At 41.3% G+C, this 19,794-nt stretch overlaps 1 protein-coding gene across 6 annotated transcripts in view; it reads right to left on the bottom strand.

Moving 5' to 3' along the window:
- Positions 1-19,794, bottom strand: part of PhKgamma (phosphorylase kinase gamma) — a 411,214-nt gene that overhangs the window by 131,299 nt on the left and 260,121 nt on the right. For all 6 annotated transcript variants that reach the window (XM_070097983.1, XM_070097984.1, XM_070097981.1 and 3 more), the window contains one exon: positions 17,782-17,888. In XM_070097983.1, the coding sequence (XP_069954084.1) occupies positions 17,782-17,888 (107 nt within the window). The remainder of the gene's footprint in view (positions 1-17,781; positions 17,889-19,794) is intronic.

Below are 19,794 nucleotides of genomic sequence, written 5' to 3'. Positions count from 1 at the left end.
CATTGTGCGTGGTATTAAAAAAATCTGGGACCACTTAGTACCTTGTGGGAGTACCAGTTCAAATGAGCGCCAGCTAGAGCAAACAGTGCAGCAAACACCTGAGATTCACTGATATCATGTAGTATTAACACTCCCATTTTAAGAGGAAAGTGATTTTGACCCTGAGTTTAGTGGCTTTGAGGTGGATGTGGCCACAAGTGGTTGAGGAAATATCAAAAAAAAACTCGATAATAACCCATGTGCAATATTTGTGCAACGCCCTTTCAGAATGTCTTATAACCTATTCAGTAAGTAAAGAGAAACAATTCTGGCTGGCTGGCAGGCTAGCTGGCTGGCTGCCTGGCTAGCTGGCTGGCCAGCTGCGTGGCGGCCAGCTGTGTGGCTGGCCGGCTGCTGGCGGCCTGGCTATATCTCCGTTTGTCTGTCTGTATCTATGTCTATCTCTGTCTCTCTCAGCAGGCCTGGCTCAATCTCCATTTGTCTGTCTGTATCTATGTCTATCTCTGTCTATCTTTTTCTCCATCTGCTCTTGGGAGTTCACGTGGGGTGTTACCAAGCATCATGGCTTGTTGTAGTGTTGTAGAATCTCAGGTTCAAGTGTTGAAGAAGGAGATTCTACTTCTTCAGGAGGAAAATAGGAGGCTGAAGCTTTGCATAGATGAGTCTGGGAGCGAGTGTGAGAAGGATTTAGCTGGTAAGGAAGGAATGGTCACCAGCAGTGATAGTGGCAGCCGCTTTAAGTAGCAAGTGGTTCACAGTTCAGGAAGAAGGAAGATGAGGAGAGTTAATAAAGATGTGAAGGTAGGAAATCGATTCTCTGTTCTCCAAGATGAGTGTACTTCAGTGGTTAGTGAGGTTGAAGGTGCCACTGATTCCCCTGCTAATCAAGGTAAGAATATTTTAATAGTAGGCGATTCTCAGGTAAGATATATGGACCGTGCATTTTGTAACAGAGACAGAAAGGCCAGACAGAGAGTGTGTCTTCCTGGAGCTGATGTTGGTGACATAGTCAGTAGGTTGGATAATATTATGGCAGGTAATTTACCTGGAGTTTACCTGGAGAGAGTTCCGGGAGTCAATGCCCCCGCGGCCAGGTCTGTGACAAGGCCTCCTGCTGGATCAGAGCCCATTATCTGTCTTAGTGCTGGGGGTAATGACACTGGGAAAGGCAGGAGACAGGAGCTGCTGGATAAGTACAGGTCAGCCATAGAAGTAGTTAGGCCTAAGGGAGGGATCCCAGTCATATGTAGCATCTTGCCTAGAGAGGGAGTGAGCAATGAATGGATGTCTAGGGCAATTGGTATAAATTGCTGGCTAAACAGGTACTGCAAGGAATTTGCAATCCCATTCATTGATAACTGGGACCTATTCTTTGGCAAATGTGATATGTATGCAAGGGATGGGGTTCATCTCTCTGGGGATGGAGTGGTTGCATTAGCCAATTCAACTGAGAGGGTAATTGATGACTTGTCTAGGAATTTAAACTGATAGATTATAGAGGTATGGGTGTTTGTGGGAAACAATGGGCAGCATTAGGGTTAAAAACAGCAGTTATTACCGGGATACCTCAGGGATATGTTTAAAAGACAATATTCAAAATAAAGTTGCTAGTAATGGCAAATCAAATGATCAACAATCAAAGAGAGATAGTAGAGGGCAATGAGTGACTAGGTCCCTTAAGGTTTACTATACAAATAGTAGGAGTCTAAGAAATAAGACAGATGAGCTAAGATTACTTGCAAGTGAAGGTAATATAGATATTATTGGTATAACAGAGATCTGGTTCAACCTGAAAGATAGAGAAATGCCTTCTGAATGCAACATACAGGGTTATAAACTATTCCACACTGATAGGGTCAACAGGAAGGGTGGTGGTGTGGGGATGTATGTCAGAGAAAATTTAAATTGTTGTCTTAGACATGATATAAGATTAGAAACATCGAACACAGAATCTGTTTGGCTACAGTTTCTCGAGGGACGTGACAAATTAATTTTGGGTGTGATTTATAGGCCCCCAAACCTTGATAGGGAGGGCAGTAAGCTGTTATGGGACGAAATTCATAAGGCATCTAGATATGAAAATGTTGTGATAACGGGAGATTTTAACTTTATACAAACTGATTGGAACAATATGACAGGAAATCTTGAGTCTAGTGACTTTCTTGATACAGTTCAGGATTGCTTTTTAGAGCAGGTTGTGACAGAACCAACTAGAGGAAACAATCTGCTTGACTTGATTCTTGCCAACAAAGATTCACTAATTAATAATCATGAGGTTAATGATGAGCTTGGGGAAAGTAATCACAAATCACTTAGTTTCAATATATCATGGAATTACCCAGATAACTGCAATCAAATCTCTGTCCCAGATTTTCGCTTGGCCGACTTCATGGGACTGAAAAATTACCTGGGTGGGCTAAATTGGGATGTTATGACTATGGGTCAGGTAGGTGATCTTGGTTGCCAATATGACGTTTTTCAGAGCATAGTTCTAGCTCCCCAGACAACTTTTGTTCCGAGCAGGGAAATTAGATCTAACAAAAATGATCCTAAAAGGATGAACAATAGATTAAAACATCTCATTGGCCAAAAGAGAGGCATATATAGGCGTATCAAAAGAGGGGATGGGCAGTTAAGAAATCAATATATTCAATTAAAGAGAGAAATAAAGAAAGGAATAAGAAAAGCAAAAAGGTATGAGGCTAAGGCCTGGTCACAGACCGGGCCGCGGGGGCGTTGACCCCCGGAACTCTCTCCAGGTAAACTCCAGGTAAGGTCACAAGGGATTCAAAGATTAACCCAAAAGGGTTCTTTCAGGTATACAGAAGTAAGATTAGGGACAAGATTGGCCCACTTAAGAGTAATTCTGGTCAGATTACTGACAGTGATAAGGATGTGTGAAATTCTCAATACCTACTTCCTCTCAGTTTTCACCCAGGAAAATTCTAGCGATATTCCTGAAATAATAGATTATGTAGAACAGGATGATAATAAACTATGTACGATTGCGGTAACTAGTGACATGGTCCTTAGAGAAATAGAGAAACTAAAACCTAACAAATCCCCAGGCCCTGATGAACTGTTTGCAAGGGTGTTAAAGGAATGTAAAGAGGAACTTAGCATACCTTTGGCTAATCTTTTTAACATATCACTACAAACTGGCATAGTTCCTGATAAGTGGAAAATTGCAAATGTAATACCTATTTACAAGGCAGGTGACAGGTCCTTGGCTTTGAACTATAGACCAATAAGCGTTACCTCCATAGTGGGAAAATTTATGGAATCACTAATTGCCAAAGCAATTTGTAGCCATCTTGACAGGCACAGATTGATTAATGAATCTCAACATGGTTTTACAAAGGGGTGTTCCTGTCTTACAAATTTACTAACTTTTTTCACTAAGGTGTTTGAGGAGGTAGATCATGGTAATGAATATGATATTGTGTATATGGACTTCAGTAAGGCTTTCGATAGAGTTCCACACCAGAGGCTATTGAGGAAACTTAGGCATACGGAATAGGAGGAGAAATTTTTTCCTGGGTAGAGGCATGGCTGACAAATAGACAGCAGTGAGTTTGCATAAATGGGGAGAAATCAGAATGGGGGCACGTCACAGGCAATGTTCCTCAGGGGTCAGTGTTGGGCCCATTGTTGTTCACAATTTACATAAACGACATAGATGAGGGAATAAACAGCGACATAAGCAAATTTGCTGATGACACCAAAATAGGCCGTCCAATTCATTCTAATGAGGACACTAGAGCACTCCAGGATGATTTGAATAGACTGATGCAATGGTCGGAGAAGTGGCAGATGCAGTTTAATATTGACAAATGCTAAGTTCTAAATGTTGGACAGTTAAATAACCATGCCACATATAAACTAAATAATGTAGATCTTAGTACTACTGATTGCGATAAGGATTTAGGAGTTCTGGTTAGCAGTAATCTAAAACCAAGACAACAGTGCATAAGTGTTCGCAATAAAGCTAACAGAATTCTTGGCTTCATATCTAGAAGTATAAATAATAGAAGTCCTCAGGTTGTTCTTCAACTCTACATATCCTTGGTTAGGCCTCATCTAGAATATGCTGCTCAGTTCTGGTCACCGTATTACAGAATGGATATAAATACTCTGGAAAACGTACAGAGAAGGATGACAAAGATGATCCCATGTATCAGAAATCTTCCCTATGAGGATAGACTGAGGGCCCTGCCTGAATCTGCACTCTCTCGAAAGGCGTAGAATTAGGGGGATATGATCGAGGTGTATAAATGGAAAACAGGAATACATAAAGGGGATGTAAATAGAGTGCTGAAAATTTCCAGCCAAGACAGGACTTGCAGCAATGGTTTCAAGTTGGAAAAATTCAGATTCAGGAAGGATATAGGAAAGCACTGGTTTGGTAATAGAGTTGTGGATGAGTGGAACAAACTCCCGAGTACAGTTATTCAGGCTAAAATGTTGTGTAGTTTTAAAAATAGGTTAGATAAATACATGAGTGGGTGTGGGTGGGTGTGAGTTGGACCTAACTAACTTGTGCTGCTGGGTCTGGCGCAGTGCTCCATCCTTGAGTGGAGATGACCAGACTGGGTGGGTCATTGGGCTAATTCGGGGGGGGGGGGGGGTCATTGGTCTAATCCGGGGTGGGGGACATGGACCTGCTCTGCATGGGTCAGTAGGCCTATTGCAGTGTTCCTTCTTTCTTATGTTCTTATGTTCTATCTGTCTCTGTCTATCCTTGTCTCTATCTGTCTCTGTCTATCTCTTTCTATCTGTCTGCCTATCTCTGTCTCACATAAATGCAAGTATACATAGATACATAAATACAAGTATACATAGTGTAAATTACCTAGGATAACCCAAAATAAAAAAGACAAATTGCTATACTCAGCTTGAAGATGTGAGTAAACGTGATGACGCAGTCTTGTGGCTCTCTCTGAGACAGAGAGCTAGACGGATAGACAGATAGACAGGGAGCTTGACAGACAGACAAATAGACAGACATGTTTGTATACCAGCAAAAACAAAGCAGGCGCTAATCTTTTCTTATCAAGCCTTATCACTGCACCCTCTCGAATGCTCATCAAACGTCAGCTCTTATCAAATGTTATCTCATCTTATCATGTCACTGTCAGGGATGGACTTTGTTTTTCATGCTTCAAGGGAACTTATTATTTTAATATTATTATTATGTATTCTTCTTCACCTCTTTCTCTTTCTCCTTCTCCTTCTCCTCTCCTCCTCCGCATTATTATTATACACTTCCAAATATCCAAAACATTGCTGGGACCTATAAATACTTTGTATATACATGTATTCCAAGATAATAGTAAATGACCAAGACAGGCGCAAATGTCCACCTGTCAGTGTGTTTGTAACAATTTGAGTACAATTTCAGTACATAATACTAGTGTCAGAACAAAGATTGGTTATGAAATGACAAGAACTACTATAAATTGTAATTATCAGAACATAAAAATTATATAAAATAACATGAAAAATAGAAAAAAAGGTATATCGGCAACACTTCTGCAAGCGGCAGGACTCGCTGTTGCTGTCAAGTGAGCATCCAGTTCCAACTTCTGGGCCTCATATCTCGGTAAATACTGACCCTAAATTTTTTTTTTTATCCTATAACACTTAGGAAAATGTGCTCCTTTTTTCAATAAAAAAAAAACAGATTTTTTAATTTTTCAAAATATTCGGGGCACTGGGGTAGTGAACGTACATATACGTTTGGACCGTTTATGGGTTAAGGAGGTTCAACTGGTAATGTGAGGCTTCCAGGATAACCAATGGTCAAACAGAAGGCCAAGAAACCTGATTGTATCACGTTCAGGGATACATGAGCCATACAGGTACAATGGATTATCAGGGACGATAGAACGTCTGGTGAAAGTGATTTGGTGTGTTTTAGTACCAGAAAATTTAAACCCATGAGTAGTGGCCCAACTGGAAACATGGTTGACAGTATTCTGGAGAAAAACTACAACAAGGTGACAGTCAGCACCTGCACAAGCTACAGCGAAGTCATCAACATAGAGTGATGACCAAATATTAGATGGAAAAACATATGCCAGATCAGTGGTGACGTGTACTTAGCACTCAGTGGTGACGTGTACTTAGCTCTGTGAAGACCTGTTTGTGTGCTCTTGAGTGGTGACCTGTACTTAACTCTGTGAAGAAGTGTCTGTTTGCTCCCGTGGACTGAACCAAGATGCCCTCCATCGAACAACTTTACCAGCAACTTAAGGAAGAATTGAGGGCAGCGAAGATGGAGATACGGCGATTGACCGAGGAAAACAAGAGGATTCGTAGTAGTCCTCCTGTTTCGAGTCCTCAGGTCAAGAAGGGATCGTGGTCAGTGGCTGGACAGCAGGGGACGACGAAGTTGACGATCAAGAAGACGAATGGAAAGCCAGAAACGATGAAGAAGAAAGAGACTGCTGTGGAAACTCCCGTGGAAACCTCAAATGCATTCTCGGTGCTACCCGACGAATGTGAGTCTACTACTGGGATCGTCACGACGAACGACAACAAGGAAGGTAAGAATATTGTTGTTGTTGGGGATAGCCAGGTTAGATACATGGATAGGGCATTCTGCTTGAAGGACAGGAGTAGGAGACAAAGGGTATGCTTTCCTGGGGCTGGGATGGAGGACATTGTTAGCCGGCTTGACAACATCATGAACGGTAATGGGATCAATCCTATTATTTGCCTCAGTGCTGGAGGCAATGATGTAGGCAAGCGTAGAAGTGAGGATTTAGTTAGAAAGTTCAGGACAGCTATAGACATGATTAGGAAGAAGGGGGGCGCCCTGTTATATGTGGCATTTTGCCAAGAAGAGGTGTTGGTAATGAATGGTTGTCCAGAGCAATTGGTATTAATTGTTGGCTGGATAAACACTGTAAGGATAATGCAGTACCATTCATTGACAACTGGGACAACTTCTATGGCCGAAATGACATGTATGCCAGGGATGGGGTTCACTTATCCAGGGCAGGTGTGGGTTTTCTTGCTAACTCAGTTGAGGGGGTTGTTAGGACTTTAAACTAGGATTAGTTAGAGGTATGGGTTTAGAAATGATTAATAATGAGTATGGATATATTGACTTATGCTCTGATATTAAGAATCTTAATAGTAACTGTCATGGAGTAACTCTGGGTAATGATAATTTCAGAAATTGTATAAAAACAAAGATGAATAGGAAAAATGTGCAGAAGAAAAAACATATGATGGTATTTTATGCTAACAGTCGAAGTGCAAGAAATAAAATTAATGAACTACGTTTGGTAGCATGTTCTGGGAACTTTGATATCATTGCATTAACTGAAACGTGGTATGATTTAAAGAGTCGGGATATGACTGCTGAGTGTAATATTCAGGGATTTAAGTAATTCAATGTGGATAGATGTAATGGGAAGGGGGGAGGAGTTGCATTGTATGTTCGAGAAAATATTAATTGCTGCATAAAAACAGGTATAAAAATTGATGGAGCAGTAACAGAGTCTGTTTGGGTAGAGTTCGTGGAGGGTCAAGAAAAACTAATTCTAGGTGTAATATACCGACCTCCAGGCTTGGATCACGATAGAGGGAGACTTCTTTGGGACGAAATTGTTAGGGCTTCTGGACACAGTAACGTAGTCATAGTAGGGGACTTTAACTTTAGCCAAATTGACTGGAATTCTTTGACAGGTAATCTAGAGTCCAGTGACTTCATGGAAACAGTTCAGGACTGTTTTCTGAAACAGAGTGTAACTGAACCTACCAGGGGTAATAATTTGCTAGACCTAGTCTTGTCAAATAAGGAAACACTCGTGAATAATCTGGAGATCACTGAAGAGCTTGCCGCAAGTGATCACAAATCCATCACCTTTAGCATTAATTGGGAATGCAAGAATAATGATAATACAGTAAAAATTCCCGATTTTCGTTCTGCCAATTATAATGGACTTAGGGAACATCTGTCTAATCTTGATTGGGGTTATCTAGCTAATGATTTTATTAACGATAATCATACTTATGAATATGAAGGGATCTGCTTTTATGATTGTTTTCTTAATAATGTACACAGTGCCCAGAGTATATACATTCCCCAGAGAGAAATTAGGTCTAATAATAACGATCCCAAATGGGTTAACAGGAGGCTAAAGCATCTATTAGGGGAGAAAAGGGGAATTTATAGGCGCATCAGAAGAGGAGAGGTTAACCTTACTGACCAATATGTTCAGCTTAAAAGAGAAGTAAAAAAGGCGATTAGAAAGGCTAAACGTGACTATGAAATTAGAGTTGCTAATGAATCAAAGACTAATCCAAAGGGGTTCTTTCAAGTGTATAGGACGAAGGTGAAGGAAAAAGTAGGACCTCTGAAATCTGGGAATGGACAGCTGACGGATAATGAACTGGAAATGTGTTCCTTATTTAATGACTATTTTTTGTCAGTTTTTACACAGGAAGATGTAAATGAGATTCCAGTAATTAACAATTATTTAGTTCCTGATGAATTTAAGTTAACTAATATTACTGTCACGAGGGACATGGTTATTAAACAGATAGACAAACTGAAACAAAATAAGTCCCCGGGACCCGATGAGTTGTTTTCAAGGGTACTTAAGGAATGCAAGATGGAGCTTAGTCAGCCATTAACGAGTGTATTCAATGCGTCCATCCTTACCAGTGTTGTGCCAGAGATGTGGAAGATGGCTAATGTGGTTCCTATATTCAAATCAGGGGATAAGTCCACTCCTTCAAATTACCGTCCAATAAGCCTGACATCTATAGTGGGCAAGTTATTAGAATCAATTATAGCTGACATTATCAGAAGTCACCTTGAAGAGCATAACTTGATAAATGAATCTCAGCATGGATTCACGAGAGGTCGTTCCTGCCTGACAAACTTACTGACGTTCTTCAATAGAACATTTGAGGCAGTTGACAGTGATAAGGAATATGATATTGTTTATTTGGATTTTAGTAAAGCCTTCGACAGAGTACCTCACAAGAGACTCTTAAGAAAAGTGGCAGCTCATGGTATAGGAGGTAAAGTTCTAGCATGGATTGAGGCATGGCTTACCAATAGAAAGCAGAGAGTTACCATTAACCCTTTGACTGTCGCGGTCGTATATGTACGTCATAGGAGATACAGTGTTTGATGTATCTATACGCATAAATTCTAGCGGCTTCAAATCAAGCAGGAGAAAGCTGGTAGGCCCACATGTGAGAGAATGGGTCTCCATGGTCAGTGTGCACCATATAAAAAAAATCGGGGAGCCAGTGGTGCATTGTGGGAATACCATTTCAGTAGTCCTTTTTCAGCATGTCTAGCGGTAAGAAATATGTGACTTCCCTTCAAATCTGGGACTCTTCTCTTCCCAAGTGATGCTCTAACAGGATGGAAGTGTCAATGAAGATCAATTTCATGATTTCGAGGAGTTTGAGACCAAAAGCAATGGAGGAGGAGGAGGAGGAGGAAGAGGAGGAGGAGGAAGAGGAGGAAGAGGAGGAGGAAGAAGAGGAGGAGGAAGAAGAGGAGGAGGAAGAAGAGGAGGAGGAAGAAGAGGAGGAGGAAGGAAGGAGGAAGAGGAAGGAAGGAGGAAGAGGAAGGAAGGAGGGAGGAGGAGGAAGGAGGGAGGAGGAAGAAGGAGGGAGGAGGAAGAAGGAGGGAGGAGGTGGGAGGGAGGAGGAGGAAGGAGGGAGGGAGGAAGAAGGAGGGAGGGAGGAGGAGGGAGGGAGGAGGAGGAAGGTGGAAGGAGGAGGAGGAAGAAGAAGAAGAAGAAGAAGAAGAATAAGAAGAATAAGAATAATAATAATACCTAATACCTAATAATAATAATATGTAATAATATGTTCCCTTGAGGCATGAAAACAGTTCACCCCATGACAGTGACAAGATAAGGGGAGATAACATCTGATAAGAGCTGACCTTTGATGAGCGTAAACGAGGGTGGAGGGAGGGGGGCAGCTGTCCATCTGTCAAGAGCCAGGAGGAGGAGGAGGAGGAGGAGGAGGAGGAGGAGGAGGAGGAGGAGGAGGGGGAGGAGGAGGGAGAGGAGGAGGAGGAGGAGGCGGAGGAGGAGGAGGAGGAGGAGGCGTAGCAGGAGGAGGAGGAGACGGAGCAGGAGGAGTAGGAGGAGGAGGAGGAGAAGGAGGAGGAGGAGGAGGAGAAGGAGGAGGAGGAGGAGGAGGAGGAGGAGGAGGAGGAGGAGGAGGAGGAGGAGGAGGAGGAGGAGGAGGAGGAGGAGGAGGAGGAGGAGGAGGAGAAGGAGGAGGAGTAGGAGTAGGAGAAGGAGGAGGAGGAGAAGGAGGAGGAGAAGGAGGAGGAGAAGGAGAAGGAGGAGGAGAAGGAGGAGGAGAAGGAGGAGGAGAAGGAGGAGGAGAAGGAGGAGGAGAAGGAGGAGGAGAAGGAGGAGGAGAAGGAGGAGGAGGAGAAGGAGGAGAAGGAGGAGGAGAAGGAGGAGGAGAAGGAGGAGGAGAAGGAGGAGGAGAAGGAGGAGGAGAAGGAGGAGGAGAAGGAGGAGGAGAAGGAGGAGGAGGAGGAGAAGGAGAAGGAGAAGAAACATTTGTCTGTCTGTCTATTTGTCTGTCTGCCAAACTCCCTGTCTATCCATCTAGCTCTGTCTCAGAGAGAGCCACAAGACTGTGTCATCATCACCTTTACTCACATCTTCAAGCAGAGTATAGCACTTTGTCTGGATTTTTTGGGTTATCCTAGGTAATTTACACTATGTATAGTTGTATTTATGTGTACCTGTGAGACAGAGATAGACAGAGAGAGAGAAAGAGAGACAGATTGAAAGAGATAGAATGAGGGAGAAAGATAATTAGATAGAATGGAGGGGGAAGCAGCATCCGACCCCATTGTTTTGACAGCAGTAGGGGCAGTGACTAATGAGACAATATGTCATTTTGACAGCTGCCCACTCCTGACTCAAAACAATTATAAGCCACACACTCGCACACAAGACAAGCTTGCTGAAGGGTGATAATAGCAGTTTTATGAAAGTATCTAGTGACTATATATGTGTATATATATTATAGAAACCAGAAGCAAGAAGGGAAGGCAGGAATGAAGGAAGGACTAGATGAAAGGAAGGAAAAAAGTAATGAAGGACAGATGAAGGAATGTAGGAAGAGAGGTGGAATGCCCTCCAGGTAGCCTCCAGGAAGGAAAGGAATGAAGGAAATTAGGAAGGAAGGATGACACACGACCATTTACCTAGGATAGCTACATAACACAACTGCCTGCTAATACTTTGAAGAAAACTGCTCAGACGAGGTGTTTTGTCTTTGCACATAAAAAAAAAATTCAACAAAAATGCACACACACTGATTTTATGTGTGAGAGTGTAAAACACCATTGTGTATGACACCATGTTTTATGTGTGAGAGTGTAAAACACCACTGTGTATGACACCATGTTTTATGTGTGAGAGTGTAAAACACCACTGTGTATGACACCATGTTTTATGTGTAAGAGTGTAAAACACCACTGTGTATGACACCATGTTTCACAGAGTTCCACAAGCTGCAGAACTTCTAGGAGTATGTTCAGTGACTGTATATTGGTATATATATTATAGAACAATAGTAATAAAAAATTTTTTGTATTGTTTGTTTTTGTAAACAAGTTTTGTAAACAATATATTGATAATTATGTTTGTGTGCTTATTGTGTTGTATACAACGAGTGTATATATGTACATTGCACCTTACTTTGGTCTCACAGGCCACATAAGTTATGTAAAAAAATAAAATAGTGAAAAAAACAACAAACCTTCAAATACAAGTAAACCAAAGTTTACCGGGTGAGCGGCAGTCGCCGCTGTTGCCATACGCGGCTCATTTTCTGCAAACTTCATGCCTCTATATCTCGGTAAGTACTGATGGGAAAAATTTTTTTTGGGGACTAAAACAATCAGAAAAATAATCTTAACATTTTCATAAGAAAAAATAATTTTTTTTTTTTTCGAATATTTTGCGACACCAGGAGCAACTTCAGGATTGGGCCCTTCGACAGTCAAAGGGTTAATGGAGTGAAATCTGAATGGGGATTAGTCATTATTGGCGTTCCACAAGGATCAGTTTTAGGCCCTCTCTTGTTCATAATTTACATTAATGACCTTGATGAAGGGATTACTAGTGACATGAGTAAGTTTGCTGATGATACAAAGATAGGCCGTATAATTCACTCTGAGGAGGATATCAATGAACTCCAGGACGATTTGAACAAATTAATGTCTTGGTCTGAGAAATGGCAGATGAAGTTTAATGTGGATAAGTGTAAGGTACTTGCCCTTGGTAATGAAAATAACCCTCGAAGCTATAATCTAGGTGAAGTAGAGCTTGGTCATACAGAATGTGAAAAAGACTTGGGAGTCATGGTAAGCAGAAATCTAAAGCCAAGACAGCAGTGCCTCAGTGTGCGCAACAAGGCCAACAGATTACTTGGATTTATCTCAAGAAGTGTAAGTAACAGAAGTCTAAAAGTTATTTTACAGCTCTATACATCACTAGTGAGGCCTCATTTAGATTATGCTGCTCAGTTTTGGTCCCCTTACTACAGGATGGACATAGACTCATTAGAGAACATACAGAGAAGAATGACTAAAATGATTTACTGTGTAAGGAACCTCCCGTATGAAGATAGACTTAAAGCCTTAAATCTCCACTCTCTGGAGAGGCGTAGAATGAGGGGAGATATCATTGAAGTGTATAAGTGGATGACGGGCATAAACAAGGGAGACATTAATAAAGTACTGAGGGTGTCGAACCAGGTAAGAACCAGGAATAATGGATTTAAGTTGGATAAATTTAGATTTAGAAAGGACATAGGTAAGTACTGGTTTTCTAACAGAGTTGTAGATGCGTGGAACAGTCTTCCCAGTGGGGTGATAGAGGCTAGGACCTTGGGTAGCTTTAAGAAGAGACTGGACAAATATATGAGAGGGAGGGGCTGGGTTTGATTGGTGTTGGGGGGTGCGGGAGTTGTTTCTTGAGTAGCTTTAGGTAGATGTCGTTTTGATAAGGACCTGCCTCGTATGGGCCAGTAGGCCTTCTGCAGTGTTCCTACATTCTTATGTTCTTATTTATAGCAAGTGTGGTGCTCAGGACACATCCCTGGGTGGACACCTTCAACTTGGACACAGTCCGAGGAAAGCAGATCATTAACAGAAATGTCTCTCAGATAAGAAGTTCTTAAGGAAAAATGGCAGATTGCCTTGAAGGCCTAAGGAGTGAGCTTGGGCCAAGATGTCATACTTCCAAGTTGTGTCATATGCCTTCTCAAGATCAAATGAGATGGTGATAACTGAGTGGCTATTGGCAAGGCATTATGAGTACAGTGGACCCTTGGGTAACAATTTTAATCCATTCCAGAGAGCTTGTCCTTAACCGATTTTATTGTTAGCCAAATTAATTTTTCCCATAAGAAATAATGGAAATCCAATTAATCTGTTCCAGACACCCAAAAGTATTAAATTTTTTTTTTTCACATGAAATATACAATTTCCTACACAGAAAACAATGATACTTGAAGAATAAATACTACATGAAAATAAATGACACCTACTTTTATTGAAGATTTATTGATGAGTGATGATTTATTGAAGAATTATTGATGAGTGATGAAATGGGAGGGGAGATGATGGAGGTGTATTATTGTTTGGAAGGGGAATCCCCTTCCATAAGGACTTGAGGTAACAATTTTTTTTCTGGGGTTACTTCCCTTTTTTTTTTAATGCTACTGGGAACAACTTGACAGTCGCTGGACCTCTGTACCTCGCGTTCCTTAAAGATTTTCCTAAAATGGGCCACAACATTGTCACTGTAAAAGTCACCAGCATGGCTTGCAATAGTTGTGTCAGGGTGATGCTCATCCATAAAGGCTTGCACCTTTGTCCACATTGTACAAATGTCCTTAATCATTGAAGAAGGCAACTTCCTCCATCTCTCTCTCTCCTCCTCTGAAGCAATTTTCTCAGTTGTGGTCTCTTGTCAGTAGTGGAGTGACACACATCTTACATCATGCTTCAAGGGAACTTATTATTATTATATACTCCCACGTATCCAAAACATTGCTGGAACCTATAAACACTACAATGGAATCCCGAGTTTCGAACGCATCAACTATTGAACGCTTTGAGTTTTGACTGATTTTTTTTGCACCAATTTTGTCCCGAGTATCGAACTTGCCCAGTGTTTCGAACTGTGCACCAGACTTGTCCGCTTGCCCGCGTCCCCCCGCACAGGCATCATGAGCCAGTCTGGCTTTGTTTATGCTTGAGTGAACACTAACCTGTGCACTCATTAAAATTTCACTATTAATTGTGCTCGGTGCTCGTGTAACTGTGAAATAAGCTACCATGGGCCCAAAGAAACTTGCTAGTGGCACCCCTGTGGTAAAGAAAGTGAGAAACACCATAGATGTGAAGAAGGAAATGGTACAAAAATATGAGAGTGGTGTGTGACTTATGGAGCTTGCCAGGATATATGGCAAAAACAAATCAACAATCACTTCTATCCTGGCAAAGAGAAAAGAAATCAAGGAAGCTGATGTTGCAAAAAGTGTTGATATGCTAACCAAAAATAGCAGAAGAGGTTGAGAAGTTGTTGATTATGTGGATCAAGGATAAAGAGATAGCAGGTGATAGTGTTTCAGAGATGATCATTTGTGAAATGGCAAGACAACTGCATGACGATCTCATAAAGAAAAGGCCTGCAACGAGTGCTGCTATTAGTGACTTTAAGGCCAGCAGAGGCTGATTTGTCAGATTTAAGAAGTGTAGTGGCATACACAGTGTGGTAAGCCATGGGGAGGCTGCCAGTTCAGACAAACGTGGAGCTGAAACATTCGTAACTGAATTTTGGGAGTATGTAAAGACTGAAAAATTCAAACCCAAACACGAGTTCAGCTGTGACGAAACAGGCCTGTTTTGGAAGAAAATGCCAAAGAGGACCTACATAATACAGGAGGAAAAGGCACTGTTAGGACACAAGCCTATGAAAGACAGGTTAACTCTCTTGTTTTGTGCTAATGCTAGTGGGGATTTTAAAGTGAAGCCTTTACTGGTGTATCACTCAGAAAATCCCAGAGTGTTCCAGAAAAACAATGTTGTCAAGAATAGATTGTGTGTTGTGGAAAGCTAATAATGGAGCATGGGTCACAAGGCAAATTTTCAGAGTAGGTCCATTAAGAGTGTGAAAAAATATCTCCTGGAAAATAAATTGCCACACAAGTGCCTCCTGTTACTGGGCAATGCTCCGGCACATCCTCCAAACTTGGTAGACCTACTGTCTAGGGACTTCAGTTTCATCACAGTGAAGTTCTTGCCTCCTAACACCACTCCTCTCCTCCAGCCCATGGACCAGCAGGTCATTTTTAACTTAAAAAAACTCTACACAAAAGCAGTGTTTGAAAAGTGCTTTGAAGTGACCTCAGACACTCAGTTGACCCTAAGAGAGTTCTGGAGGAATCACTTCAATATCTACAACTGCATAAGCCTTATAGGTAAGGCTTAGGAGGGAGTGACTTCCAGGACTTTGAAGTCTGCTTGGAGACAATTGTGGCCAGATTGTGTCCAATAGAGGGATTTTGAAGTATTTGAGGCTGACCTTGACCCTGCCGACCCTCTGCCTGTTGTGGAAGGTATTGTGGCATTGGGGAACTCCCTGGGGTTAGAGGTGAGTAGTGAGGATGTGGAAGAGTTGGCACAGGACCATAGGGAAGAGCTAACCACTGAAGAGCTGCAAGAGCTTCATTTGAAACAGTATCAGACCACAGCTCAGGAACTTGCTTCAGAAGAGGAGGAAGAGGGAGTGGATGAGGTACCTTCTTTACAGATTAAGGAGATTTGTGCAAAGTGGAATGATGTGCAAAGGTTTATGGAGAAGTACCACCCTGAGCAAGCTGAAACAAGCCATCTCTGCAAAAAGTTCAGTGACAGAACCATGTCCCACTTCAGGGACATCTCAAAGAGGCACCAGAAACAGAGGACTGAGGACAGTTATTTTGTTAGACAGATCCAGTGACTCTCAAGCTGGTCCTAGCAGCATTAAAAGACAAAGAAGGGAAGTAACCCCAGAAAAGGACTTGTTACCTAAAGTCTTTATGGAAGGGGATTCCCACTCCAAACACCAAGCCTCCCTCACTCCTCCCTATCTTCCAGATGCCATCAACAGTCTTCAATAAAGATAAGTAAAAATGTTATTTTGTATGTTTATTTAAGTTTATTTATCTATTACTAATTGTACTATGCATGTTTGTTGTGTATATGCAAAACTATAATTAATCTCTATAAAATGTATTTTTTTGTGAATATTTTTGGGTTTCTGGAACAGATTAATTATATTTACAGTACAGTATTTCTTATGGGAAATATTGCTTTGAGTTTCGACTGTAGAACGAGCTCCTGGAACAGATTAAGCTCGAAACTCGGGGTACCACTGTATGTACACCTACCATCCGACTTACGACCTGCTCGACTTACGACCACTCGACTTACGACCGTGTTTTTTATGCCAAATTTCTGGGAAATAAACAACTATTTGTGTTGTACACAGTGTTTATCCTAAACCTTACAGTATAAAATACAGTACTAGTAACATAAAAAGTAAAGTAAAACATGAAATACCAAAATAAAACAATAAAATAAAGTCATTACAAAAATGTTTTGTTGATATTCAGTAGTGAAGTTCGACTTACGACCATTTCAACTTACGACCGGTTTCTCGGAACCGAACTCGGTCGTAAGTCGGATGGTAGGTGTACATATTTCTAGATAACAGTATGTGACTAAGGTAGGTGAAAATGCTCACCTGTCAGTGTGTCTGTGACTATATGAGTACTATTTGAGTACCTAATATTAGTATCAGGACAAAGACTAACTACAAAATCACAAGAACTACTACAAATTGTAATTATCAGAACATAAAAATTATACAAATTAAAAAAAAAAATGAGAAAAAATGAATGTCAGAAACACTTCTGGAAGTGGCAGTGCTTCCTGTTGCCGTCAAATGAGCGACAAGTGCCAACTTTGCGACCTTATATCTCCATAAGTATTGACTCTAGAATTTTTTATATTACTTTATGTAAAAAAAAGTCTTCTTCATATAAAAAAAAAAATTTCTTTTCAAAATATTCAGAGTGCTGGGTGAGTGAACGTAGATCTACGTTTGGACAGTTAAGGGGTTAATGTGTTTTAACGCACATTAATCCCTTAACTGTCATGACTAAACTCATTACTACTGCAGTTAATAATCAGTTCATTATTACTGCTACTATTACACTGATGCCCACTCTCTAAACCCATTAGATCCTCTGTAACTTTTTGGCTACCTCCCACATGATGTGTAAAGGTGATCACCTCCCACATGATAGTGTATGGGTGACTATCTCCCATATAATAGTGAATGGGGTTACTACTTCTCAAATAATAGTGTGGTGTGTTCAAATGTAGTGATTGTGTTTGAAATAAGGCACAACTGCTCTGCTTAGAGTTAAATGGTAGAAATGTTCAAGTTGTCTGCCAGCATACCTTTCAGCATGACTCCTACATGCTGCCTGAGGTAAGCCCTGAGGCAAGTGTTTGAAACTAGAGGTCAGCATCAGTGACCTTTCAGTGTGACTCAAGCTAACCATTCATGTCTAGTAACAGTCTCTGTTTGCATGTGTTCCATACTAGTGACAAGTGTATGGGTGACTAACTCCCACATGATAATGTATATGTGGCTACCTCTCACATAATAGTGTATGGGGTATATAACAGAGACAAACTCTTACCAGTAATATCCTCCCACTCTGGAGACTGGAAGGAGTACTTGCCCTCCATAATATTACGCAGCATCACCATCTGTTTTCTGTGCCAGAATGGTGGACACCCAACCAACCTGAAACACATTATTATTAAATTATTATTTTATATTATAAAACAAGTTAAGGAAGCCTAGAGAACAAATTGATTTGTCAGTTAAAAATAGAAGAGAGTAGTTATTAAATGGAGAATTAGAGGTATTGGGAAGATGGAGGGAATATTTTGAGGAATTGTTAAATGTTGATGAAGATAGGGAAGCTGTGATTTCGTGTATAGGGCAAGGAGGAATAACATCTTGTAGGAGTGAGGAAGAGCCAGTTGTGAGTGTGGGGGAAGTTCGTGAGGCAGTAGGTAAAATGAAAGGGGGTAAGGCAGCCGGGATTGATGGGATAAAGATAGAAATGTTAAAAGCAGGTGGGGATATAGTTTTGGAGTGGTTGGGGCAATTATTTAATAAATGTATGGAAGAGGGTAAGGTACCTAGGGATTGGCAGAGAGCATGCATAGTTCCTTTGTATAAAGGCAAAGGGGACAAAAGAGAGTGCAAAAATTATAGGGGGATAAGTCTGTTGAGTATACCTGGTAAAGTGCATGGTAGAGTTATTATTGAAAGAATTAAGAGTAAGACGGAGAATAGGATAGCAGATGAACAAGGAGGCTTTAGGAAAGGTAGGGGGTGTGTGGACCAGGTGTTTACAGTGAAACACCTGGCTAAAGAGGTCTTTGTGGCATTTATGGATTTGGAAAAGGCGTATGACAGGGTGGATAGGGGGGCAATGTGGCAGATGTTGCAGGTGTATGGTGTAGGAGGTAGGTTACTGAAAGCAGTGAAGAGTTTTTACGAGGATAGTGAGGCTCAAGTTGGAGTATGTAGGAAAGAGGGAAATTATTTCCCAGTAAAAGTAGGCCTTAGACAAGGATGTGTGATGTCACCGTGGTTGTTTAATACATTTATAGATGGGGTTGTTAGAGAAGTAAATGCGAGGGTCTTGGCAAGAGGCGTGGAGTTAAAAGATTAAGAATCACACAAAGTGGGAGTTGTCACAGTTGCTCTTTGCTGATGACACTATGCTCTTGGGAGATTCTGAAGAGAAGTTGCAGAGATTGGTGGATGAATTTGGTAGGGTGTGCAAAAGGAGAAAATTAAAAGTGAATACAGGAAAGAGTAAGGTTATGAGGATAACAAAAAGATTAGGTGATGAAAGATTGGATATCAGATTGGAGGGAGAGAGTATGGAGGAGGTGAATGTATTCAGATATTTGGGAGTGGACGTGTCAGCGGATGGGTCTATGAAAGATGAGGTGAATCATAGAATTGATGAGGGGAAAAGGGTGAGTGGTGCACTTAGGAGTCTGTGGAGACAAAGAACTTTGTCCTTGGAGGCAAAGAGGGGAATGTATGAGAGTATAGTTTTACCAACGCTCTTATATGGGTGTGAAGCATGGGTGATGAATGTTGCAGCGAGGAGAAGGCTGGAGGCAGTGGAGATGTCATGTCTGAGGGCAATGTGTGGTGTGAATATAATGCAGAGAATTCGTAGTTTGGAAGTTAGGAGGAGGTGCGGGATTACCAAAACTGTTGTCCAGAGGGCTGAGGAAGGGTTGTTGAGGTGGTTCGGACATGCATGCGTGAGCGTGTTTGATAGGAGTGAATGGAGACAAATGGTTTTTAATACTTGACGTACTGTTGGAGTGTGAGCAAAGTAACATTTATGAAGGGGTTCAGGGAAACCGGCAGGCCGGACTTGAGTCCTGGAGATGGGAAGTACAGTGCCTGCACTCTGAAGGAGGGGTGTTAATGTTGCAGTTTAAAAACTGTAGTGTAAAGCACCCTTCTGGCAAGACAGTGATGGAGTGAATGATGGTGAAAGTTTTTCTTTTTCGGGCCACCCTGCCTTGGTGGGAATCGGCCAGTGTGATAATAATAAAAAATAATAATAATTATAAAACAAAATAAAAATAAAATATAAAATAAAATATGA

Source organism: Cherax quadricarinatus, chromosome 60, assembly GCF_038502225.1.
Source record: "Cherax quadricarinatus isolate ZL_2023a chromosome 60, ASM3850222v1, whole genome shotgun sequence".
NCBI lineage: Eukaryota > Metazoa > Arthropoda > Malacostraca > Decapoda > Parastacidae > Cherax > Cherax quadricarinatus.
This window is presented reverse-complemented; position numbering and strand designations above follow the sequence as displayed.